The sequence below is a fragment of the Pempheris klunzingeri genome, chromosome 5 (assembly GCF_042242105.1).
Source record: "Pempheris klunzingeri isolate RE-2024b chromosome 5, fPemKlu1.hap1, whole genome shotgun sequence".
Taxonomy (NCBI): domain Eukaryota; kingdom Metazoa; phylum Chordata; class Actinopteri; order Acropomatiformes; family Pempheridae; genus Pempheris; species Pempheris klunzingeri.
Window position 1 is genome coordinate 16,150,032 of NC_092016.1, and position 25,608 is coordinate 16,175,639.

Genomic DNA, 25,608 nt, shown 5'->3' on the forward strand with positions numbered 1-25,608 from the left:
AACATGGCATTTTTTTAAGAAACTTTCCTCCGGTGGTGGAAAATGTGTTCAGATCCGTTACTTAATTTAAAGAATCAATACCAAACTGTGAAAATACGCCACTGCAAGTAATAGTCCTGCATTCAAAACTACTTAAATAAAAGTATGTAGTTATTTTTATTTATTCTAAGTACTCAGCAATGCATCATGGTCTATAAGATCATCATGACGTGTGTAGCATCACTGTCCTGTGAGAGCCACATATCTCTAAAAAGTTTAAAAACTTTTCATGAACTCAGTAAAACAGCCTTTTTTGGGCTTTATGTCGAAGGCTTATTTTAATACAGTTTAATTATCTTAAGAAGGACCATTTTCTCAACATAATACAGGAACTCTTAATCCTTCAATTCATCGGTTGCATTCAAATTCAAAATTACCAGATTTGGAGATGGTTTGGTTTTCAGTGGACAGAAAGAGAGTGAAAAATTGTAATCTGAAAAATAACTTACAATGTCAGACAAGGGGACTAAAAAGTACAATATTTTCCTCTGAGATGTGGTGGAGTAGAAGTATAAAGCTGCACAAAACGCTTAACTCAAGTAAATGTAGAGTAAATGTACGTTCCACCACTGCTTTCCTCAGAATGCCTCAGTGATTGAATGAGAGTGAAACAGAACTTGGATTCACGTCTGACACATCTTACATCTTCTCGTACGTCTGTACGTCTGTTATGTCGTATGGCAAGGAAACTGTCCACTTCACTGTGGGTGTGGATGCAAACATAAATATTTGCATTATACACTATAGGAATACTGGCTCTGTTCCTTTGCTTTTTCATTAAACTGATTAAACGTCTACATGTTGAATTAACTAATGTGTAGCCCTTTTTTATGTAAGATTAATAAATAACAACAGGGGGGTGAGAAGCTGATAGTGGCACAGGTAGAGGCCATTACAGGCTGTTTTTAACAAAGCGTTTGTCTCCTCAAGTGCATGTCCAGGTCTGTCATTAAAACCCATTACATGTAACATCCATGTGCAAAGGAGAAGCTTAATGTTTCCTCAGTGTGATCGCTGAGCACAGATCCTGCAGGGACTTGTAATTATCAGATTCAGCTGTTATACCTACTGATGGATGGAGGGTCTGACACAAGAGGGTTTTTTTTAATTTTCCATTTGCCACTGTGTCATAAATATCTGTTAAAAACATGCATCAGTCACAGCACAGACGGTTTCAGGGGCAGAGAAAATAGCCTGAAATTATTCAAGAAAAGAAAATACATCAGAAGACTCGATATTCATGAGTGTGACTGCACACGTTCAAGTTGCTGTCTATCCCAACCTGAGTGAATTCAAACATAGCCACTGTTGAATATTTATCACCATCTCTCCCCAGATACACGACAATGACCGATCAAAGACATTTTACAAATATTTTAATGTAAATTTCCATCAGAATGTACAGCAATATATGTTAATAAATAATTCATCACAATTATACAGCCCAAATAATACATTACATAACAACTGATTGAAAAAAAAGATGCAGGATTTCACAGCGAGTTCGTAGAGGAGACTGAACAGGTGACACAGGGAGGTCAGGTGATTTTGGGAGACTGCTACTGTAGCTTGCGCTTATGGGGAACGGGCTCCTGGGAATTTAATATTTGGAGGGAAAAATCTGAATTATTTGTGACATTGTTTTATCTGGCTTGAACAAAAATAAATCTCATCAAAAGAGCGGAGAGGATGTAGTTTATTGTTATCCACAGAGGGATTGTGTCATTCTGATGTTCTTGTCACCTGTGAACGGTTCGAGAACTGTTTCAAGTACTCTAAGAGCAACCAAGAAAAAGTAGATCGTCTTTTAGTTTTGACACAGTGCGGAAGTGGAAGTGAATAATAATTTGGCTTTTTGGTTTCCTCAACAAAATCAGTTATTCCAAAACAATTCCACCTTCAGAGAGGTGAAAACATTAGTAAGGTTGGACGGTGTGTCTAAAAGTACTGCAGTTTCACTCAAGTGATGAGTGTTGCAAAAAAATGTAAAAAAAAAGTAAAAAAAAAAAAAAATCACAACTTTTGTTCTCTTCAAGTTTTATCAACATGTATAGGCATGTGGAGGGTGGATGGTTTAGAGACTCTGGGTGAAACCACCTGAACTGAACAGTGAAAATGTTGTGAGGCCTTTGCCATGTTGTCTCCGGTGCATCTTGGTCAATCCTTCGAAATTTTGACATCACAAAACATATTTTCAAATACAACTGCCCTAACATCCTTCATTTTCTAACCCTTTTATTCTGACCAGCAGCGTTTCAAACAAAACATATGGCTTCCCACGCGAAATGATTAAAACAATAAAACATACAAAACTCATTCATCTATCACAAGTGACAGTTGATTACCGAAGGAAAATTTACTAAACCTCAAAAAACTTTGTTGATACCATTTGCCGTTATATAGATAATATCTTCTCCATGTTTCCTGTCCTCTGCAGAACCTTTACCAGTGCACAAACTGCTTCATCTGTCAGTAGACACTAGAACGTTATACCACACAGAGGACGCTCAAGTATTTCCTTCAGTTCCATTTCAAGTGCATCCTATCAAGTTTTAAGGCCTGAGGTGTGCTTTGATTCCTTGACTCAATTTTCATTCTCTGAGTATTAACCAAGTGACCACTCTGTGTTCAGTCTCTTCTCATTGCTGTCCAGAGAGGCTACAGATTTGTGCCGAATCCAAAAAATGTAATGCAAAAATGTATATGAGCTGAATAGTGGAAAGTACTTAAAGCCAACTCAGGGACTAGTGGGAGTGGTTATTACTCTGACAAAGACGCTGTTTCACCTACACAGTGTTGTTACAATCCACGGGCAGAATGAGAGAGAGAGTGTGAATGCCCAGACTATATGGTCACCGTGGTTTACAGTTACCGCGGCAAACATGGCAGGTAATCAGTTGAAACTGGTACCAGTAAAGTAGCATAACTGATTAGCCAGAAGGGAAACAAGACAAGGATTGGCTCCTTCGGGTACTTCAAGTGCAGAGAGTGGTTTGGCTCCAGTCCGTCTTGTTCTTGTTACTCTTCCTTCGCTGTCAGAGGCGTTGTCTGTCAGGGAGTCGGTGTCGGAGGTCACCTCGGCGTATGCCCGTTGATTTGCCCCCTGCCCCAGTGAATGTTAGGTAGTGTCAAACACCTCCTGAAGTGCTCAAGCTGGGCCTGCAGCCTCTCCCTCTCCTCTCTCACTTTCTGCCTCTGACTTACCAGCTCCTGACAAATGAAGGACGGACATGACTCTCATGACAGAACCAAGACAGTCTGCGTTAAGCTGCATCGCTTACAAACAGCAGCACAAATGCAAAATGGGAACAGTGGCATTAAAAGGTCTCAGATACTTACCCCCATAGTGAGAGAGAGCTGCTCTGCAGTTCTGGTCAGATTGTAATTCTGTGCTTCAAGTCTTTTACACTGGCTGTGAAGAACCTGCCTCTCTATACTCAATTCTGTACAGAAAGAAATACACAGAAATCCAAAGTGAGGGAAGATTTCATCCATTCTAATACCTCTTCACACAAATTACCTGAAAAATCGTATACTGGCCAATATTGTCAATCAATATTGGTATCAACTTCCAAAATCCAACGTCAGTCAGCCCCTTTTTTTTTATTATTACACCACTTGAATATTTTCAAGCAATGAGGTATTTACAGCTCAGATTTTTCAAAGAACAAACTCATTAAGTAAAAGTCATTAAGTAAAACCTTTCAGCTCTCCGAGACAAACTTTTACGATTTCTGGCTTCGTACTCACCATCCGCATACTCCTGGTAAGCCTCGAAAATTGCTTCAATACCCTGCCACCTCCTTGGAGTTTCCTCTATCTCCTCCTCTTCCTCCTCCTCATCTTCCTCCTCCTGACCAGACTGTTCCTCATCCTCATCAGACAGGTTTTCCCGCGGTCCTGCAGTGTCCCTACTGGCTAGAGGGAAATGGAAGTGATGTCCATTGATGTGTGCATGCTGAACGGCGTGGTTCAGATTTGAACTTTTCAGTTGAGAGATGTTGTGAGGCAGCGAGCGCTCGGCCTTCATGCCGGCCTCAGGGATACAATTTGAGCCTCCTACCAAGAAAAGAGCGAGACAAAAAGTCAAAGTCAGTCCTAGATACAGTAGGAGCCAATATGGTCACTGATAGACATTTAAACTGTACTATGATATTGCACATAAACACCACTAGGTGGCAGGACTTTGTCATTTCAAAGTTCAAAATCAAACCTAATGGTCATGCACTCATGGGAGTATGTGGCTAACCTTTGTTCTGCAGTGTGTTGTGTGTGGACTGCAGCACGGCCTGGTGGAAGTGCTGAGCAAAGGCCTCAGGTGTGAACCTCTCCAGGGGCCGAGTCCGTCCGTTCTGCACAGGAGTGACCTCCTTTTTCTGCGAAGAGGCAACAACGCCGTTTTGGAGGCCCTGGAGCTTCCTGTTTGGCTGAGACTCCATGATGTCAGGCTTTTCATGATGAAGGGTCAATGGTGGAGGGATGCAGGCCATGTGGGTGTCAGTGGAGGGTTTGAATGTGTTGTTGTGGAGGAGATGCTTCGGTTTGTGTAGGTAGGGAGGAGAGGGGCTGGGAGAGTCTGGGTACAGATGTCCATTTGATTGACACGGCAGAGGGGCTGATGAGGAGTCACCTACAAACATGGTAACACGGTTCCTTAAAAAAAGTTTTTGGACTTCAAATATGCATATAAATGTGTGTGTGTGTGTGTGCTAAAGTGTCTCACCAGTTGAGGGAGCAGGCGGACTGCTACACGGAGGTAGAGGATTATATCTGAGCGTGTCTAATGTCACAGTCTTCTTCTGAATGGCCCTCAGCAGCTCCTCTGTCCTCTCCTTATCTGCAGAGAGAAAGACAGAATGAGAACACCTGTCATTCATATTTGAAAACAGACTGAAAATATCGACTGGCACAAGGAACCGATGGATAAAGGTCAGCAAATGGGGGAATGGGGGAAGCTGGCTGCATTAAAAGTTAAAGTTAAGGTTTAATGGCTCATTATTTTCAGTTTTTACCACCTTTCACCTGGAACTGATATTTCTTTTAGATTGGTTTATAAAGATTTTCAAACAGATTTTATGCCTCTTTTCATCCAAAAGCTGGTTATCGCACTTTACTATAAGCTAGGTCCTCTTGCAGTGTTGACAGATCAGAAAATGCTCTTGGGAACAGAAAATTATGAGAGTAACTGAGAGTGAGAGAGTGCAATTAGCACCTGATTATGTACCAGAGTCCCTCTAAGCAAGTAATAAATAATTAAGGTTTAAACAACAGGGAGTTTGCAGGGAAAACAGTATTTTAAAATCCAATTTTTATATCTTTTATGTATACAATTTTTTTAATGAATGGATAAAATAAAAACATTTCCAGGTTTTTAAAAATACATAAAGGGAAATAACGAGCTCTGCATTTGTTCAACAGGGAATTATAAACATACAAAAGTAGTGTTTGTTGCAGGATTACTAAATCAATAGCATATGCTACAAAAGCTCTCCCTCAGTCAGTGTGTATGTATACGCATATATTTTAAAGAACATTCTAAAGAACATCTAAATATTTAATCTTGCCCTTTTTTAAAATGTGGGTATCAACATTCTTACATTAAAAATACATTAGCTTAATAACTTCTTAAAATAAATTCATAAATTTTTAACTAATACTATATTTTGACAGGCTGTGAATTCAAACTTAGCCTTGCTGGAGAAAGTAGAAAGTAGAAAATGTGGCCATACCCTCCTCTCCAGATGCGCCCTAACTTTATTCTCCTCTCCTCCTACAGCCTCAGTAAATAATAAAACCAAGAGAAACTGTGTGTTGTATTTTTCCACGGGGAATCACCAGAACTGCGAATAGAGTGGAGTAGCACGTAGGATGTGTGTGGATGCTAAACAGGTTGTTACCTCTCCTCTGCTGTGGGCTGACATGGGAGAGGTTGAACATAAGGAGGAAGTCCTTCTTCTCCTCCAGTTCGGGGGTTCTGTCCATCTGCTCGGCAGAGTACGGAGTAGTTAAGGGAGTTGTAGGTGTTGAAGGTGAAGAGGCTTTTCTCTTGCCCTGCACGGCTGGCGGAGAGAGGCTGCGCTCTCTCATCATCCTCCTCCTCTTCCTCTTCTTCTGCATCACAAGCTCATCGCGATGGGCCAGTGTGGTCAGACCACACAGACGCAGGTATTCCACTTTCTTTGGAGAGAGAAATTTAGGCAGGTGAATATCACTAAAACAATACAGCGTGTTCTGCACATCTATGAAGTGTGTCTGTGTTTATTCACCTCAGAGGATGTGTTCAGCTTCAGTGGGGGCTGTTCTGTCACTCTCCTCAAATGGGCTTTCACCTCCTCCTCATCACTCTCATCATATGACTCGTCCTGGTCATAGTAATAACCTGGTAAGGGGAGAAAAGAGAGAAATTATCCTTTGTCCTAAAGAGATTGCAGACCCATGGATTATTTTAATGGCACAAGCAGGCATTCCCTGTCGTCATCTCCTCTGCCTAGCACTTCTCCTACTGCTCATAAACGCCCTCTCTTTCCACCTCCATGCCTCTTTATCCTTCATCATCCTGCTCACCTCCCTCTCTGGCCTCCCTCCTCCTCTTCTCCTCCAGGTCGAGTTTGCTGAGCAGCCGCCGGTGCTGCTGGAGGACCTCGTCATATACCAGCATGCTGTCGGGCGGCTGAGTCTGTCGCTCATTCACTGGAGACGGAGAGGCTGCCTGGCACCGTCCCCCCGGGTCAGTGCAGGTACCGGGGATAGGCAGAGGTGCGTAGGATCTCTGGTGGAGGTTACTGATGTGTTGCCGGTGATATAGGCTCTGGATGGCTCTGTCCTGCTCTGCCTTGTTCCAGGAACCTGCTTCTTGTAAACTAGCTGCCCTCACTGAGGTGTACCTCTCTGCGCCTTCGGCCCTCCTCCTGCCTCCTTCTTCCAGCTTGTCCCCCCAGCTCAGGGGCGGTCTGTCCGCTCTGGTAAGTCCAGGAGGTGGCCGACTTGGTGGTGTGGGAGGGTTGAGTTTCCTGCGGGAGTCTGCAGGGGTGTCGACGAGGGAGGCTGGGTTCCACAGTGTAGTCGGAGGGGCAGGAGGATGATGGGGACCTTTAGGGGAGATAAGGGGAGGAGGAGCGCCGAGGCAGGGAGGTGCATCTTTGCTGCCTTGGTGACTGACTGAATTAATTCTGTTTAGGAACATAAACATAAAATAAAATCCCATTTAGTATCATTGCAGAAGAATAATTCATTCTCTACAGCTCATTCTTTCGGCTTTCTCACCTGTGGTCTCTCCTCGGCTCTACCCCTTTCCCAGGTGACCTGAGGCCCATCTCCAGCGGACCCTCCCTCTCTTGTCCTTGCCCTCGTTGCCGTGTTAACCACGCCGCCTCGCTGGCCCTCTGCGTCATCATGGCAGCTGCCAGAGCTCCATGAATTCCCCCACCAGCAGCAGCAGTAGCAGCATGATGCTTCCCCAGGTGAGAAGGCACCAAGCTGGGCACAGGGTGTGGAATAGAGCCCCTAGAGGAGTGAAGGCCAGGCTGCAGGGACAGAGGTTTGGGTGCTGGGAAACCTGGGTGCTCTGGCTCCTTGGTTTTATCTGGAGAAACAGTGCAGTTTGGAAACCATGAATTAGTTCTCGGACATGATGGCAGTTTGTCTTGTAGACATTTGAACAGCAAAACGTCTTTGGCCATTCTATAACATTCAGAGATTTATTCAGACATTAAGCATCTTACACTGCAGTTTTAACGAGCATGGACTCCATGAATGACCAATAAAATTTTAACTAAAAGTTTCACCAAATTTCAATCCATTAAACTTCATATATTTACTTGGAATCAATTATGAAAACCAACAGATTGGGCTGTGCCATATTTCAGGTGTGAAAGTAGAGACAAGAAAGAACTTAGACCAAAAGTTTGAGGTGCCACGACAGTTTGCAACCCAAAGTATCAAACAGAACGATAATATATTAAATTATTTGCAAATACTACAGCCTTACCAGTTGAATACATATTTTATTTAAAGGTGGCACTTTGAGCAGGTACATTGTATAATTCATCTGAGGTGGTTCTTCAAAAAGAGCGAAAGATCATGCCACAAGTTTCAATGCACTGGTGCGTAGTCAAGGTCAAACCAACCACTGATGTACAACTGTAGGTATTTCTTTATTCACTTTAGTGTGAATGTCAGACTGGTGCACACCGAAAAGATCACAAAAGGCATATTATCCAACAGTCAAGATTCATATGCAGTATACTTCACACACGGACCCACTGCAGTTAAGATCATTATAAGAAAAGCTCTTGACTTTGAGGAAACATGACTGCGTTTAGCAAAATTCACACGGCACACTGCCTTCGATTAGATTAGGAGATATCTTGTGTGCAGAGTTGACATTTTGGCCTTAGGGTGACCTCAGAGCTCTAAAAAGCAGGTTTCAAGTTACATTGCAAATTTCCTCAAAAGATTGTGACAGTTCTTGTACACAAATGGAAATTCCGTTATTCTGGTCATGCTAGAGGAGAAGTCAAGGCATCTGCAATTTCTAAACTGTTTCAGGAAGCTCTTTTTAATGCATTTAGTTAATAAACTTAAAATTTGGTTTATTTTCCCCCTCCACGTTGCTTCTCTCTGAGCCTGGGTTGTAATACCCACAATGCCATTACAAGCGGTTTCTTGTGTATGTGGGGTTACATGTATGCACATACATGAGTGCACGCGTGTGGTGTGTGTGTGTGTGTGTTTGTGTGTAGGTACCCAGTCTGTTTGGGGTCAGCCTCTCCCCTGGCCTGGCCCTGTCCTCCGGTGGTGCCCTCCGAGCCTGCAGCTCAGCCAGGTAGTGGCTCTCCGCCGCTCTGACCATCTGCTGATGTCTCTCCCTCTGCCTCTCCTTCTGTCTGTCCAGCTCTCTCTCCCGCTCTCTCCCCCTCTCCTCCTCCCTCTCTCTCTCCCTCTCTCGTTCGAGCCCTGCCTCGCGCTCCCTTTCTTTCTCTCGTTCACGCTCTTGCTGCCTCTCTCGCTGGCGGAGCTCATTCTCCATCTGTAGCCTGTGGGGGAGGTTGACAAGTATGCACACACACACACACACAGGGGGAGAAGGTGAGAGATGCAACACCCGACATGAGGCAGATATTAACCACACACTGGTGAACCTCACACAAACATTTCTGCTCAAACATACACACACACACGCAGAAGCACATACAAATACGCACACACGCTCTCTCCACTTACCATGAGGAAAATAATCCATACACAGCATGACTGAGCAAGAGCAGATGAACACTTAATAGGTATCCACAGGAAAAGGACACACCCGCACGCACGCACACACACACATACACACACACCAGAACACATTCACCAGCAATCAATAGCACACAAACAAACCTACAGGATACGCAGGAGCCATTACAGAAGCAGACGATAAATACCATCCATTTCAAACACAAACATTCGCCCTGTGCATTATGCCACAGGGAAACAATGTGTATTGTGAAACTGCTCAAAGTACTGAAAGAAAATTGAGGAAAGAAAGAGAGAGTAAAGAAAGACTTCCTTATGTGCATGTGTGTGAGATTTAATGTGTGCACTTGCTTACATATGCATGTGTATGGGTGTGCAGTGTGAGTGTGTGTGTGTGTGTGAAGGGCAGTGTGTGTGATGAGTGTATAGGAGGCACTGTGGGGTGTGTGCTAAAAATATCACACACTCAGCAACCTGTGCCTACCCTGCAGAGAGAGATTACACAGCCCTGCAGACAGAGGAGAGAGAGAGAGAAAGAGAGAGAGACAGAGGGAGAGAGAGAGAGAGAAAGAGAATACACAGCATCTGCTGCTGTAAGAAAGAAAGAAAGAAAGACAAATGATGGGAAAGTAAGAGTGTGCATGCATGCATGTGTGTGTGTTACCTCTCAGCCAGCACTGTGTGGTTTAGCTCTCCGGGGTAGCGGCCTCCAGGCAGGTGCAAGTGGAGGGCAGAGGGGTGGATAGGAGGGAAAGTGCCCCCTGCAGGCACAGAGTAGAACTGTGACCGTAGCGCAGAAAGACACAGGGACTCCTCCATCCTGTGACAGACAGACAGAGGCAAACCACTGAGATGAGTCAGAAGGTGGAAGATTATCTAATATATAAAGATAACATCACAGCAGGTAGGTGAAATCATGACGTACGTGTGGAGGTATTGTGGAAGGTGCAGAAATATGAAATCGGAATAAAAATGCTCGTAAACAGACTAGTTAGAAAGTTAAGTGAGGCATTTACAGGAGAACTCCTGGTTTTCAGCAGCACGGACCATTTTTTTCATTGTCCTGTGCTGCTTTCTGACATAAACTAGAAACAACAACTGGTCCCCCTGAACTTTTCACCAACACTTTTGATAGTGCTGAGTGAACTTCAGCATATCAAAACTAAACAATTTTGATAGTTTAATTCACTTGTTTATTTCTAGTAGATCTTTAGATTTAAAGCGCCATAAATTGTATTGTTTCACCTTTTATTGTAGTTAGTGCTTTTTACAATGACGTTTCATTCTGCAATTTCATCTTTATTGTGTTCTCAAGGACACTTTGTCTTACACCCTGCGCACGGACTGTGCTATTCAAATAACGTCTCTTTGCCTTTCTGTCTTACTGTATGTGATAATTGTTTTAAAATGTACACTGACTAAACAACACTCCTGAAAGCCTGGTTCTTTTGAAAACCGAAATGAGCAGTGAAGGCAGGTTGGGTAGTGGGTTAAGGGGTGTTTTAGTCAAGCCAAACTGACTATAACTGTCAGTATTAACATGGTAAATCCACAGAGCAGTCCATGCTAAACTAAAGCATTTGTGCCCCAACGTTACCAAATCTCCCCTTAGATTTACCCTTTGGTTAGATAAAACATACTGTATACTGATAATAACATCACATGCATTGTAAGTGATGTAGTCTTTGCAGCTCTTACCTTGGTAAGGACAGTGGGTGGTGCAGGTAGGCGGGATGATAGTAAGCAGCAGCAGCTGCAGCGTGGGCAGCAGCAGCAGGGTCGAGGCTCAGGGGTAGAGAGGTCAGCCGGAGGTCATCTGAGGCGGCGAAGGGCCGGAGCGCTCTCAGGTACTCCTCTGGGACGGCACCCGAAGGAACGACGGGGTGCATCTGCCCAGGCAAACTGCAGAGCAAGTCCACGCAGCATTAACCTCAAGATGTTTTATGTGGCTTCAGATGGGTTCTGTATGACGTTTTTGGGGGTTTATGAGCAAAATCAATCACTACTCTTATACAAACACACACTTACCTAAGGCTCTGTATTCTGGGGTCTTGCATGACGGAGCTCGGGGTGAGGCCAAAGGGGTGAGCCAGGGGGTGAGGTGAAGGCGTGAGCGGAGTCCTCTTATCCTGTTGTGGCTGGTTGTTCTCAGTACCCACCCGCTCGCTACTGAGTCCCTGAACACCCGGCTCAACCTGACAGGGAGACAGGCGGGCAGACAGTGTGAGAGCAGCATTACTATGTATATCCATGGGGTCTGAGTGTGGGCTCGATTGACACTGAGCAGAAAAAAGTTCAGGAAAAGCAGAGAGGGAAATGAGAGGGAGCAACTGAGTAAAACTCCCCCTGAGGCTGCACCCAGAGGCTCAGCGGAGTGGAAAAGTGGGTCTGATGTGTCAAAACAGGTCAAGATCAAAGTCGAAAGATGATCCTAATATCTGGCCAACTGCTCTATCCTTCATTGCTCTCTCTCTCTCTCTTTCTCTACTTCCACTCAGAGGATTCAGTCACCACAAAGTTGCATTTGATCCTTGATTGATTATAGTAAATCTTAAACCTTCAAATCACCACTATGAAAAAATCAGTCATGAAAAAGGCAAATTACAAAATTTCCCAAAACTTGATATAAATTTACAATAAATAGATACCATGTGACTGAGGATCAGTCCCAGTTTGCTTAATATGTCATGTGTCATTATTCTACTCCTTCAAAAAAATGAAAGAAGATAAAATTAGCCAAAAGATAATCTTAAACAAGGCCAAAAAGAAACAACCATGCTAGCAGCTCTGTGAGGCCACTTGGGCACAGCGGTGCTTTGAGCTACATGCTCATATCAGAATGCTAGCATGCATGTTTAGCAGGTATAAAGTTTACAATGTTCATCATCTTAGTTTAGCACGTTAGCATGCTAATGCTTACTAATTTACACAAACCACTAAGTACCACTGGGCCTGAAGGGAATGTCGTTAGTTGCAGGAATTTGGTGATAAAACAAAGTTTGCAACAAATAAAATTTTTGTTGTGATGATGGTGCTAAATGAAAAGCAAAAGGATCACCAACATGGATTCATCCTTTGGGCACCATGTAGGTCATGGTCATTTAAATCATCCAGTAGTTGTTGAGATATTTCAGTCTGCACCAAAGCAATGACCAGAGTGGACTGACCGACACATAAGACATTCACAGAGGCACACTGCTAACAGTGTAAGTGTCACACACAGTGGTAAAAGCCTTTGAGGCACTCATTCTTTCAGTGGCGACGGTATGTTAATGAGAAGAAAATATACATTTCTTCTATACGGTGTCAAATCTTGTTGCTACAGCAACAGACTGCAATACAGGTCAGACAGACAACAGACAAACCACAAACAAATGACCTCCCCCAGCAACACCCGACCTGCTACCTTAGTTTTGTACTGCACTTGACTTGCAGTGAAATATCTGTGCTTTGAATATGTTTGAATAGTTTTGAATGTCACTCATGGAAAGCAGATTCAAGCTCGTGATGATAACACCTTCCCTCTCTTTCTCTCTCTGTCTCTCCATCATTCAGCAATCCTCACTGGTGCAAAAAAGAGCGGAGACAACACACGACGGGTGCTGGAGAGCAGCTATCACATTCCTTAACCTCTGACCCCGCAGACAGCCAACAGCATTCACAGATGCAGCAATAAACACACACAAACAGTCTCTTTCTGTTGCTTAAACCGTCCTGTCCTCTGTCTTCCTCTCTGTTCTAGGACAAGCTGCACACAGTAAGGGCTGGATCTACGCTTTAGAGCCCTCTCTCTTCTCTCTATCGCTCTCCTGCTCATTCTTACTCTCCCTCCCCTCCTTTCTTAACATCCTATTCTCTATTTTCCTGCTTCCCTCCCTCCGTCTTTCTTTCTGAATGTCTGAATGGGAGCCCCAGGCAGGCAGAGCCACAGAGTGGTCTTTGTGAAGGGGAGAAAGGCAGCTCTGATCCAGGGGGAAGTGGCTACTGTGGGGGCTAACCCTTGCATTGTGCGAGGGGCCTGGTTCCTCGCCCCACCTTAAATTCACTCACACACCCACAAGCAAACACATCCACAAGTGCACACACACATACACAGGTCCCTCTTCACATCCTACGCCTTTTGTGGTGAAGGGTCAAGTACACGCATGCACACACACACACACACACACACACACACAAACACTGCAGGAAGCTGAACACAATAGGTGCCAGGCCTCCAGTGTTTCTTTAAAAACCCCTCATGTGTTGCTGAAAAAGACATGGACTGATTAGCGAGAGGAAGAGGGGGTGAAGCTGAGGGGTGAAAGAATGAAAATGAAAGAATGAGACAAGACAGAGAAAGAGAGAGTGGGGGGATAGAAAGAAAGAAATGGAGGGATGGCTGGTTTTGACAGTTTGATGCTGACAAGCACTGGGACTATTTCTTTAATGGAGGGAGCAGCAGCAGGACGCATAAAGGAAACAGAAAGAGACAGACGACTCATCTGTGCACGGGAGAGAGAGAGAGAGAGAGCGAGAGAGAGAGAGAGAGAGAGATGAGAAATGAGAAAAGGAGAAACCAGCAAGACAAGGGAACAAAAAGTACAGATTCACTGAGTGAGCACAGCAGATGTCTTGTCTCAAACTTGTCTGGAACACAAGAGGGAACGGTGTGTCTTACCTGTCGTCCGTCGGCCCTCCACAGGCCGTTGCTGGTCTTGGTGGGGGCAATGGTGACTACCGGAGGGGTGCTCGGGACACCGTGGCCCCTCGTCTGGCCCAGCAGGGGCCCTAATGAGCCCCGCTTAGGAGTGGTGACTGGCGAGCTGTGGCTGGTGGCCGGGGAAGAGACTGGAGACGACTCACCGCTGACGGCAGAACCTGAGGAGGGGAGAGACGGGGTAAATGACAGCGGGAGAGTCAGGAATAAACTGCAGCTATCAGACGGCTGATCAGATTAAAAAGATGTCAGGATCAAACAATCCCCCCGTGACATAATACAGATGGTACACGAAAAAGGAAAACGAACTTTTTTTTGCTGGCCTGCGACAGGGTAAACAGTGATTGAATCATTTTGATTAAAAGCACTCTGGCAAAATGTGACAGGAGAGAAGACGAGATGAGGAAAATGGTAGAAGATGAAAGTGTGTCTGTGTGTGATGCCGATTAAAAAGACAAAAATCAGATATGGAGGGAATGCAAGAAGGATGTCATAAATTAGGTGTTAAAAGAAGCTGGGGTGTGACACGGCGAAGAGGGCTGGTGTTAAATGTGCTAAAGAGAAAGTATGTGTGTGTGTGTGTGTGTGTGTGTCTACCGTCACTCTATTACTGTAACACTCACTAATCAGTATACACACACAGAAACACAAACACATTCAGAGACGGTAAGACAGAGGAAATAATGAGACGGAGGGAAGGTGGGAACGAATGAGCTCATCTACAGCCTTAGGTAGAGAAAGGGAGAGAGAGAAAACAAGATGGTGATGGATAGAGTGGGGGAGAGAGAGAGAGAGAGAGAGAGCTTGTTATAATTGACTGTAATTAGATTCTCATTATTAGGAGATGAATGGAAACGGATGAAGGAAGAGGCAGAGAGGGAGAGGTCAGAATAGGTCAGCTCTTATTCAACACCTTCATTAGTACACCAATGAGCTCAGTGAGACACACACACACACACACACACACACACACACATATAGACAAAACCAGAGGTACCAGGCAGCAAAACGTTTCACATTAATCCACAAAACACAACCTTGGTGTGTGAAATTATCTACTTACACACTTACTGACACTGTGTTGCAAAACACTGTTAAATTTTTGGTCATTACTACCTCATTCACATGTTAAAGGAGTAATTTTACATTTTGGGAAATACACTTATTTGCTTTCTGGCAGAGAGTTAGATGAGATGGCTGATGCCACTCGTGTGTGTAGTAAATATAAAGCTATCGCTGCCCAGCTAACCGCTGAAAACAGGGAGTTAGCCTGGCCAGCTTAGCCAGCACTCATTAACATGTTGTATATCATTAGTATCAAAAAGAAAGCATAACAATGTGGTTATCCCACAGGGAATAAGAAAACATTTTTACAGCTCAGGTGACAGAAACAATGAAAATGTGCAGAGGGTGAACAAACCTGACAGCAGTGGTAGAGGAGGCTCTTTTTGGGTGTGACCAACAAAAGAGTCTGCTGTGTGTGTGTGTGTGTGTGTGTGTGTGTGTGTGTGTGTGTGTGTGTGTGTGTGTGTGTGTGTTAAGGACCATTTCAGATCTCCAGGGACTGAAGCTGCTTGAGCTCCGGGTTTTAAAGAGGTTAGATCACCGCTCACCTCTGGGATCCTCGGCCTGTTTGGCCAGTTTACGCAGGGCAGCAGCGAATCCGGAGTTTGCAGATTGGGCAACTGCGTTCCCATTGGTTAGTGGGCTGAGGGGACTGACAGTGGCCGTGGTGCGAGTTGCCGTGGAGATCATTCCTAATGATGGTGATTTGTTGGACTCATGGTTCATACCTGGGGAGGAGAGTGAGAAGCAAATGTGACATGAAGTGTCTTGTCTGATATCTTTGAGTAAAACCCAGTCCAGTTAAGCAAAAGTCTGTGATTCTTTTGACCACTGAGGGATTTGATTACCACCTTGCTCTAAAGGAGATTTATTTTCTAGACATTTTGTCAAAAAGTGCATCACTTTTTGAACCCAGTTGGTATCTCATTTATCTTGAATGAATACATACATAAGAGAATAGACAAGTGTGCGTGTGCATGTGTGTGTGTGTGTTTCTGCCTTTGTGTCTGGACATCACAGTGAGCGCACACGCGTGGGTCAGCTCCACTAGAGACAGAGTGGAGGGAGTAGAGCTGTGTCAAATAGAGCGGTGACCCTAATAGCAAATCACACACATGGGTGCACACATGTCCATTTCCTCAAGGGAGCCAGCCAAGACATCTTAAGAAACTCGGGAGCGTCTACACGCAAACATTACCAAGTATCACCGCAGATTTACACTCTCACAGATGCAACCATGCACACACACACACACACACACACACACACACACACACACACAGATAACTAGCCATCAGTGTAGTGGACACACTTAGAGCAAATGTGGTTACAGTAACCTTTGTCTTCACCCTGTACCCTCTTACTGACCCACTAATGTTAATTACAGCTGGAATTAGCCAGCAGCCCCCTGCCTGCTACAGCAATGACCTCATTACCACCACACACACACACACACAACCACCTTTCAAACATAGACACACACACACACACACATATGCCACAGGAAGAGCAAACAAACAGCCAAAGCAGTAAACACACTCATGAAAAATTCATGCGTGCACGTTGAACACCATTATTGAATGTTCTGCTCATTATGCGGGTGATTTTGAAGAAGTGAGAGAATAAAGGCCGGTCAGATCTCAAGAGTTTGTTCACTGAAAGTGTCATAGATCTCATATACACTGATGTCAGATTAGATGTCTATTTCATACCTGCCAGTTTTCACACATGCGAGCAAAGACAGGCAGAGGAAGCTGTAAAATGATAAACAGAGCGAGAGAGGGAGAGAAAATGAACAAAAGCCAGATTTTTTCATTAAGTAAGTGAACATGAAGTGGAGACTGACAGAAGTTGTTATATGAAATCATGAAGATCATCAGATCGGTACATTTCTCCTGCATGTTTTGACAATTTAAACCCAGCCATTGGAGTTAAACATTATCAGTTTTGAAAAAAGCGACTCCAGGTTTTATGACCCTGCCAGCTGATGAAAAGCTTCCTGTCCTCAGTTTGTTACCAGCAGCCACAAAGCAACGCAGACGGGTAACAAATAGCCTGTCAACCTCCTTCTAACTAGATAATGTGTGTAATGTATACAATTAACACGCATGCAGCTTCTGGCATGTATGATGTATTTAAGCAGCAGAGCATTACAGGGTGCACAAGACGTTTGCTGCTCTTTTCTTATATAACCTGTTTCTTTCTAGTATTCCACTTAATTTCTGTTCCCTTCTTTATTCACCATTTTCCTTAATCTCACTTGTGTATTTACGTGTCATGCCCATGAAGCAAATTGAAATTGAAACAGATACACAGAAAAGGAAAGAAAGATGAAGAGAGTAAAAGCTCGGATCCTGACAGGATGTGTGTGTGCGTGCATGTGTGTGTGTGTGTGTGTGTCTATATCTCTGTCTCTGCTGAGCCCAGCAGTCAAGGGAGAGATGATAAGACAGTTTCTATCGACTCTTTCTCTCCCTCTCTCCTCTCTACTCACTCACTCTTTCCTCTCTCTCTCTCTCTCTCTCCCCCTCTCTCTCTCTCTCCCTCTCTCTCTCTCTCTCGTTTATCTCAGCACACTGGAGCTTATTTAACAAAAGCCAACACACATAATCTCCTCTCTGTTTCTTGCTTTCTTTCTTCCTTTTTTCTACAATCTTTTCTTACAGGCTATTGCTCTGATATGTATCCATGTCATTCACAAACACACACACACACACACACACACACACACACACTAACATATGCATATGCACATAATTCAAACATGCATACAGACACACTCACCCTCCTGCTCACTGTTCTCCTCCTGCTCGTCGTCTCTCTGCTCCTCTGTGAGACTCTTTCTCTCTCTCCCTCTCAGCCTTGCAGCTGCTACGTGGTCACGTGACCTCTTTTCTATCCACTTCCCCCCTCCTCCTCTACATCCACCGCCCCCCTCCTCCTTCCCCTCCCTCCCTCCCTCCCTCCCCATCTACCACCCTCTCCATCCGACCTCCTCCTCCTCCTCCTCTCTTCTCTGTCACTCTTTTTATATTTCCATTTTCTCTCCTTCGCTGTCCCTTCTCTCTCTCTCAAACTGTGCTCCCTGTCGTTGTCTTTTCTCTCTCCATTCTTCATCCTCCCTCCTTTTGGTTCGCACTCCTGGAGGGTGGAGGGTACTGGTTGGGGGTGAGGTGGAGGGGGGCAGAAAGAGGAGGGGAGGAGGAGGGTTTATGGTGATGACGGGGAGGGTGGGTGTGTGGTTTCAGATCTGTGTGTGTGTGTGTGTGTGTGTGTGTGGCGGAGGGTAGTATTAACCCTCCATCCATCACTCTGTCTCCCTGCTAGTCAGCTCTGTCTGCTTTGGGGACGGGGGTGAGGTGGGGGAGGGGAGATTTCCGACAGTGACCTTTCACCCTTCACCTCTGACCTCTGCTGCCCCGAACAGCAGGGGGGCTGGAGGGTGAAACACACAACAGCCCTAAATACAAATTAAGACATTAACTCCCTTTAGGAGTCTTTCTTAAAAGTGATGACTGAATGAATAAACACAACTAAAAGGCCGTGCTAGCAGCCCCCTGAGGCTGAAATGCACATTACACACCAGAAAACTGTTTGGTGGGTGAAAAATGGAGAGACGACTTTGCTCTTCATAACAGTAACCAAAATGATTTATCCTCTGAACGGTGCCCATTATTGGAGGTCTAAGAATCAGCTCACCAGGCTCTACATCGTCAGACTTCATTTCCACCAGTTAACTGCGCTTTGAGCCGAACGCAAGCAAGCTAACATACTGACGTCACCACGAACGCAACAACATATCAAAGTCACCAGCATTTAGCATGTTAGCATGAAGTCAAGCAACTGCCTAAATTGCCTTCAGGCTAAATGATGTAAATTTCAGAGGAGGCATGACAAAATGAATTTAAAGACACAATGCTGATTCCCTCCAGGTAGCACAAGTTAAAGCCAAACTGAGTTCCAGGTAAGTTTTCAGTCTGAGCTTTTAAACAAACACACGCTGCCACACTCACACAAGGTCAGCGTGTATGTTGCTAGCTAGCTAACAGCTACAGCTAATGACTGGTACATTGGCTGTTGTGGTGGATAAACACAACTACAATAACACTTGAATTTAGGCGAGTAAAATGAGGTGAAATTTTTGGATTCACATTAAATCTTAAAGTTCCTGTCAGCCTCAGCTGTGAGAACGTACTTACAGTTAGCATGCTAACATTTAATATGTAACATTTAAATACACACATGTAGTGAGTTAACATGCAACACAGTTAAGACACATACTAAGATTCAGCACGTTAGCGTTAATCTCAAAGTACAACTGAGGCCATTCATTTTTGTATATTAATTTCAAGGTGTACTGTCTCAGTGATGTGACCTGCTGGGGGCACGAAATGAAAAGTCATTAAAATTCAACATCAGGGAGACATTAATGTTTGTACCAAGTTTCTTTATAATCTATCCATTGTTAAATATGTTTTCACTCAGGTCCAAATTGTCAGTCCTGTCTCTGGAGCCACCGACCGGTCGTGGCTAAAAATATTCCAGCGTGCGCCAAAAAAAAAGTGGAACCAAAATGGAAATAATATGCGGGTGTGACTCCATTCATCTACACACGAACACATCTACGTACAAAATCACACTCGGCTCTGCATGATGTAAGTGATATAGGACATGTTGAGGCCTGTGTCTTTGACACCTTTATTTGTGTGTGTGTGTGTGTGTGTGTGTGTGTGTGTGTGTGTGTGTGTGTGTGTGTGTGTGTCTGTTTCACTTTCGCTCTCTCTCTCTCTCATACACACACTCTAAAACAAGCAAACACCCACTACACAGGGGGACTGCGAGGACAGCAGGGGGGGACCTGCTCTGCCCTGTCAGCTCATTAAAAAAGCACAATGTCTGCGTGTGTGTGTGTGTGTGTGTGTGTGTTTGTGTGTGTGTTTGTGTGTGTGTGTGTGTTTGTGTAAGCTGGGATGGGTCATTAGGAAGAAAGAAGAGGTTGTCACACACTACCTACTCATTAACCCTCATCACACTGGCATGTCTGAGTGTGTCTGTTCTTGTGCCGTCCACAATGTTAACACTTAGACATTAACCTGACTCTCCTCACTTGAGTTTATGAAGTTACACAACATTGCACCGATAATGAGCGTGCACACAAACACACATTCTCCCAACAGTGAATATGCTCTATTTAAGTTTTAAGACGTTATTTGGGCTCCTGCAGATGATACTAATCGCAACAACAGCTACTGTTGCAGTTACAATAGCTGGCAGACTTTTTCACATTCCTTTGACAAGCACACACACACACACACACACACACACACACATATATATACGAAGAGAGAGAGAAAGAGAGGGAGAGGAAAAGTAGCCAAATGTTTTACAGCCTCTTAAACTTGTCTGTAATAGCAGTCAGAGTGGCGTCAACACAGCAGTCTCCAGGGTTACTCCAGGGGCTGCTAAATGGCTTTACTAGCTCCAGTCACTCTGCAGCTCGCACAGAAACACTTAACACTTCCTTACAATCCATAAACAACGAACACACTCTCCCACTCCAGCATCTCACACACTCACCAACTCAGAAATAGGCAGGGAAATTAGCACAAACGTCAGAAAAATGACATAAGACAGAACAATGACATCAGCCAAAGCACACATATGTGAGCGGCCTGTATAAATACATGCTAAGACAGGCACATACACAATTAGCTGACTCAGGTTTCGGGCACTGTGCGTCACAAAACGTATGCATGTGACCCCTAGAGACCAAACAGCCAGCATGCATTTATGGTTCTGGGATAAATGGAGCAGAGAAACCACATACTGTAATAACCAACACCGCCAGCTAAAAAACAAACAACAGGAAGAACATCCAAAGACATGCTGGAGCAGAGAACTAGCAGCACACAGCAGGACAGTATGGAGGAAGTATGGGAAGTGTAACAGTCATTACTCTGTTTCATATTAAACAGTGTGTCCGCTACAGCGGAGCCATGTTTACTGTGCAATCATAACAGAGTCTAGATGTTAGTGAAAGGTCTATAAATTATCACCGCCACAGCTTAGAGCAGAAATGTGGGCTGTCAGCAAAGACGGGGTAGCTGCGTTGGAAAAACTCCTCTTCTCTCCTCTCCTCCCTTGAACCCAGGCCGTCACTTCCACCTCCTCGTGGCTGCAGGGCGCTTTTCCTCTTTCAGTGACCCCTTCTCCATTTCTCTAATCAGTGTAGTTGTCTGCAAACATCTTGTCACTGTCTGTCAGATACAGAACGAAGATATAAATAGCAGCTGTTTTGGGACCCTCATACTTTCCTCCATCTGTCCGTGTTATCGTTTCTTTGCCTTGTCATTTTCTCCTCACTATCTCTTTTCCAGTCTCCTGCCCCTCACCCAACAGCCTCTCCCATCACGTCGGCTACATTTCTGTTTTTCCCCCCTGTGCCATCGATCTCCTCTGCAGCGCGTGGCTCAGTCTCGCCTCTCTGATACGGAGATGATGCAAAAGGATAAAACAATCTGAGGCAAACCAATCATACTCTGTCTCAGGTTGTTTCGGCGCCTGGCTGCATCTTACTCTTGCCTGCAGGTTTCTGTGTTTGTGTGTGTTCAGTGTTGGTGGCGGGGGTGTACACAGAGGGACGTGTCAGACAGTTGACAGCCACAGTTCCTCCTCCCCTGGCCTGGGGCCGGCTCTGCTCACCAGGTGCCGACACCACAGCGGCTAGACCTCAACCATCTGAGCAAACATGAAGAGGGGGGGAACACGCGCAGACGCACTCTCGTAGCACAAAGGTGTACAAAGACAAACAGACTAGCAGATGCACATAGACTGTCTGTGTCAGGCTGCTGCTGGATGAGCGCAGGGTGTAACTGAGGTGCACGCTGTGAAAGAGGACCTGCAACACAACAATCGCTGTAGTAAACAATGATGTTAGTGTTGAAAGAGAAGCATCCCAGCTGAGGTTTAGGTCAGCAAATCAGAGAGATGCGGTTGTCTCTGAGGAAATTAAGTTCACAGATTTTATGGATTCCTTCCTCATTTATTATTATTACTGTATAGATTGGACTGGAGCGATGAGAAAAGCAGCCTTGGCAGCTGATTTATTCCTGTCATCACCTCTGTCCTCTATGTCAGCGTGTACTTTTTGGCTGTCAGTTGTATATCTGACTGAAACATGATCCTTTAAATACAAAAATAATATGAAACAATATAAAATAATTGCTTTGTGTCTTCATGTTCTGTTTTATTTTGTCTCAGAAGAGGAAGGCTGTGCACTATAGACTGATTCTATAGTGCAGTATAGACATTTACAGTCTCCAGTAATATATTTAATAACATTTAGATATCACAATAATAATAAACATCGGCCAGTCTCACACTGCACCATCTGGGACAGCACAGCACTATTTAAATAATACGATACTGTATTTAAGAGCGCAACTAACCATTACCGGCAATGATTTTTTAATGGACTGAAATGGCCCTTTTGGTGACGTTGTTGTTTTCAGATCCATGACAACAAGGTAAACTCCATCTGCAGATTAAGATCATACGATATGCTAAATCCCTTTGGTAAGACTGTTTCCACAAACCTGTTTCCATTGTCAGGAAGAGAGTGTTATGCTCTTGATTAATCAATTAATCAATTGGTCTCTTCAACATCAGAAAACAGTGAAAAATGTTTATCACAATTTTTCCTCGTGCTGAGAGGACATCTTCACTTGTCCTGTTTTGTCCAGAACCAAGTCCAGGTCCAAATGAATTGAATGCACAATGATATAAAAACATACAAAACGTTTTTTTGCTTTTTAAATGACCTCGATGTTTAATTAGTTATCACAATAGTTGCCTATTAATTTCCTCCTGTGGATGATTAACTGACTGTAGAGAAGTTTCAGCTCCGGGGATATAGAATCTACAGGAGATAAAAAGTATCATAAAGTAGGATCAGATGACTGGATTCACACCCCTGAAAAGCCCACCAAACTACAGAGGAGTATAATGCTGAATGATGACTTTTGCTTGACTTTTAACATTTGATTTGCCAACACATATATATATATATATATATATATATATATATATGTATATATATATATGTATATATATATATATATATATATAGCTTTTTTATAATTCAAAGAAATAAAAGTTGTGGGTGAATCTGAAGCCATGGAGAGTGAGCAGTGGGGTCTGGTTTACAGTATCTATATGAGAGGGAGGTAATTAAAGAGATTGGAGGTTTACTCAGTAACCCCTGCTGAGCAGCTGGTCTACGGCAGGTCAGGAGCAGCACATGGCGCATGGACCGTCTGTGTGTGTGTGCGTGTGTGTGTGTGTGTGTGTGTGCGTGTGTGCGTGTGTGTGTGTGTGTGCGTGTGTGTGTGTGTGTGTGTGTGTGTGTGCGTGTGTGCGCGCGCGTGTGTGTGTGTGTGTTGAACTCCACCTGCGGGCTGTGTACACACACAAAAGCGACGTGATCCGCTTGACTGCTATTAATGCGCCCGGCGGCATCTATCTCAGCCAAACAATACAGTCACTGTTAAAGGTCCCGGATTAAAGAGCGACTCCTCTGACTCCCATGGGTGCTGTGTGACAAACCAGCACAAGGAAGCTGGCTGACACACCGCTGTGTTCTCAGTGCATTAAGTTTGACAGGAGCAAACACAAGCGGTGTTTGATCACCGACGAGTTTGACAAGAAAAATAGCAAAACAACGAACCACAAACACCTTAACGAACCTCACCTTCTGCGGCTGCGTCAAGCAGCGCACATTTAACAACACCAAACAGGAAGTGAGGTATCTAGCTTCAAAATAAGAGCATACAATGTGCCCACCATGAGGTTAAAAAAAAGATTAAAGGACGAGAAGTCATTGTATTTGAACGTGTTTGCATTATTTTTGCAATACTATCTTAAGTCCCATTAAAAGTCAATTGACGCTTTATTTTGGCAGTGTTGAGCAGAAGCAGTCTCCAGCTGCTGTCTTCACACTGTCCGTCAAGTTGAACCAGTTTGATTACATATTGCTGACTGATTCAATCACACGCTGCACACTTTGAGTGTTATAGTCTACTGCAGTTCATCTAAAAATAGCCTCGAATAAAAATAGCATTTCACTTCCTCCAACAGTCTGAACCAACTAAAACAGATTAAATGTACACTGTGGACATAACTGCCCACACATCGAAACTAACCCATGATGAAGTACACACAGTCACACTTGATTACAAAGTAAAGCCCGTAGGAATATTTAAAAAAAAAAAACTATAATAAGCCATAATAAGGTCATTAGACGAAGTCGCTCAGCACCACAGAAGATACCCACCCACTATCACTGAATACTTAACAATTCAACCGCATGTTAACTTTAAAAGCAGCAGATACGTCATTATTCACTCCAGGCTACAGCAAAGCAAACCCCAAGACGGTTAGTACTAAAACAAGAGAAAACAGACAACTTACCGCCTCAACAAAGAGAAGAGAGACCTCGGCTTTTGCGCATCCTTAGTTAAATAAATTGCAGCGGCTCTGTGTGTGCAGCGAGACACTGTGTGATCTCCCCGATAGCACGACACACACCGATGTGAGAAGACGAAGGACAACACATTAGCTGTCCTCAGGGAGAGAGACACACACAGAGAGAGGGAGGGAGAGAGAGCGAGCGAGAGAGAAAGAGGCGGGGTATGAGAGGGGAGGGAGGAGGAGGAGGAGGAGGAGGAGGAGGGCGAGCACCTGCTCCACTGATGCTCCCTGGGGAGATGGAGGGATGGAGAGAAGGAGGATGTGGCCCCAGACTGCTGATACCTCACAGCCTGGACATGTTTACTGTCCACTGGAGACAGTCAGGTCTGTTCAAGTCAGCTCCTCCTCCTCCTCCTCCTCCTCCTCCTCCTCCTGCTGCTGTACACTCACACAGGAGTAATAACAGGCTAATTTAACTGATCATCATCATAATAATAATACTGGTATTGATCCACTGCTGCTGCTGACAGTAACCCACCAGATAGATAGATAGATAGATAGATAGATAGATAGATAGATAGATAGATAGATAGATAGATAGATAGATAGATAGATAGATACTTTTAAATCTCGTGGATATACTCAAGTGCAGTGCCTTAAAATGTGGCTGTAACTTAACTAAACTTTAAGCAGTAAGACATTTTTGGCTACTTGGGGACAATTCATGAAGCTGTAAATACTAAACGGACACACTGTCACCCCATGAAGTTGTTATGATGAACTTGTTAGCAGACATTTGCCTAATGGGACAACATCAGCATTTGTTTTGTGTTTCTGATTTGCCAACACGCTGTGTGGAGGTGGGGGGTGTGCAGAGAGTACACATCTTCTGACTGATGTAAAGGTAGTGCTGCTTTAATGCTGAAACTGTTGCTCAACTCCTTGAATAAATCAGCTTGAGTTAACTTGACAGGAAAACAAGAAATCACTGTATCTGTTTTAGTTTTTTGTTCATTTGTCCTTTAATTCAATTACTGTTTATAACATTAAATCTCTTAAATAATTTCTCATTGAAATCAGGCGTGCCTGAATTATCTCACAGT

At 44.1% G+C, this 25,608-nt stretch overlaps 1 protein-coding gene across 1 annotated transcript; it reads right to left on the reverse strand.

Moving 5' to 3' along the window:
- Positions 1-1,398: 1,398 nt before the first annotated feature.
- Positions 1,399-24,561, reverse strand: LOC139201920 (genetic suppressor element 1-like). Its single transcript, XM_070831368.1, has 16 exons — positions 24,506-24,561; positions 15,586-15,765; positions 13,934-14,133; positions 11,302-11,468; positions 10,972-11,175; positions 9,938-10,093; positions 8,785-9,074; positions 7,303-7,621; positions 6,604-7,208; positions 6,306-6,418; positions 5,937-6,216; positions 4,763-4,876; positions 4,289-4,669; positions 3,790-4,098; positions 3,379-3,482; positions 1,399-3,249 (listed from the first exon to the last, which is right to left on the reverse strand). The coding sequence occupies exons 2-16, from the start codon at positions 15,761-15,763 to the stop codon at positions 3,112-3,114; spliced, it is 3,558 nt and encodes a 1,185-aa protein (XP_070687469.1). The 5' UTR covers positions 15,764-15,765; positions 24,506-24,561; the 3' UTR covers positions 1,399-3,111.
- Positions 24,562-25,608: the final 1,047 nt, after the last annotated feature.

What these genes read in the sequence shown, in the direction of transcription:
- LOC139201920 (XM_070831368.1), bottom strand. Translation starts at nt 15,763, where the DNA reads ATGAACCATGAGTCCAACAAATCACCATCATTAGGAATGATCTCCACG. An exon ending in CAGCCCACAGCAGAGGAGAG is followed by an intron (nt 4,877 to 5,936) that starts GTAACAACCTGT and finishes TTCTCTCTGCAG; the next exon opens with ATAAGGAGAGGACAGAGGAG. An exon ending in TCCGCCTGCTCCCTCAACTG is followed by an intron (nt 4,670 to 4,762) that starts GTGAGACACTTT and finishes CCATGTTTGTAG; the next exon opens with GTGACTCCTCATCAGCCCCT.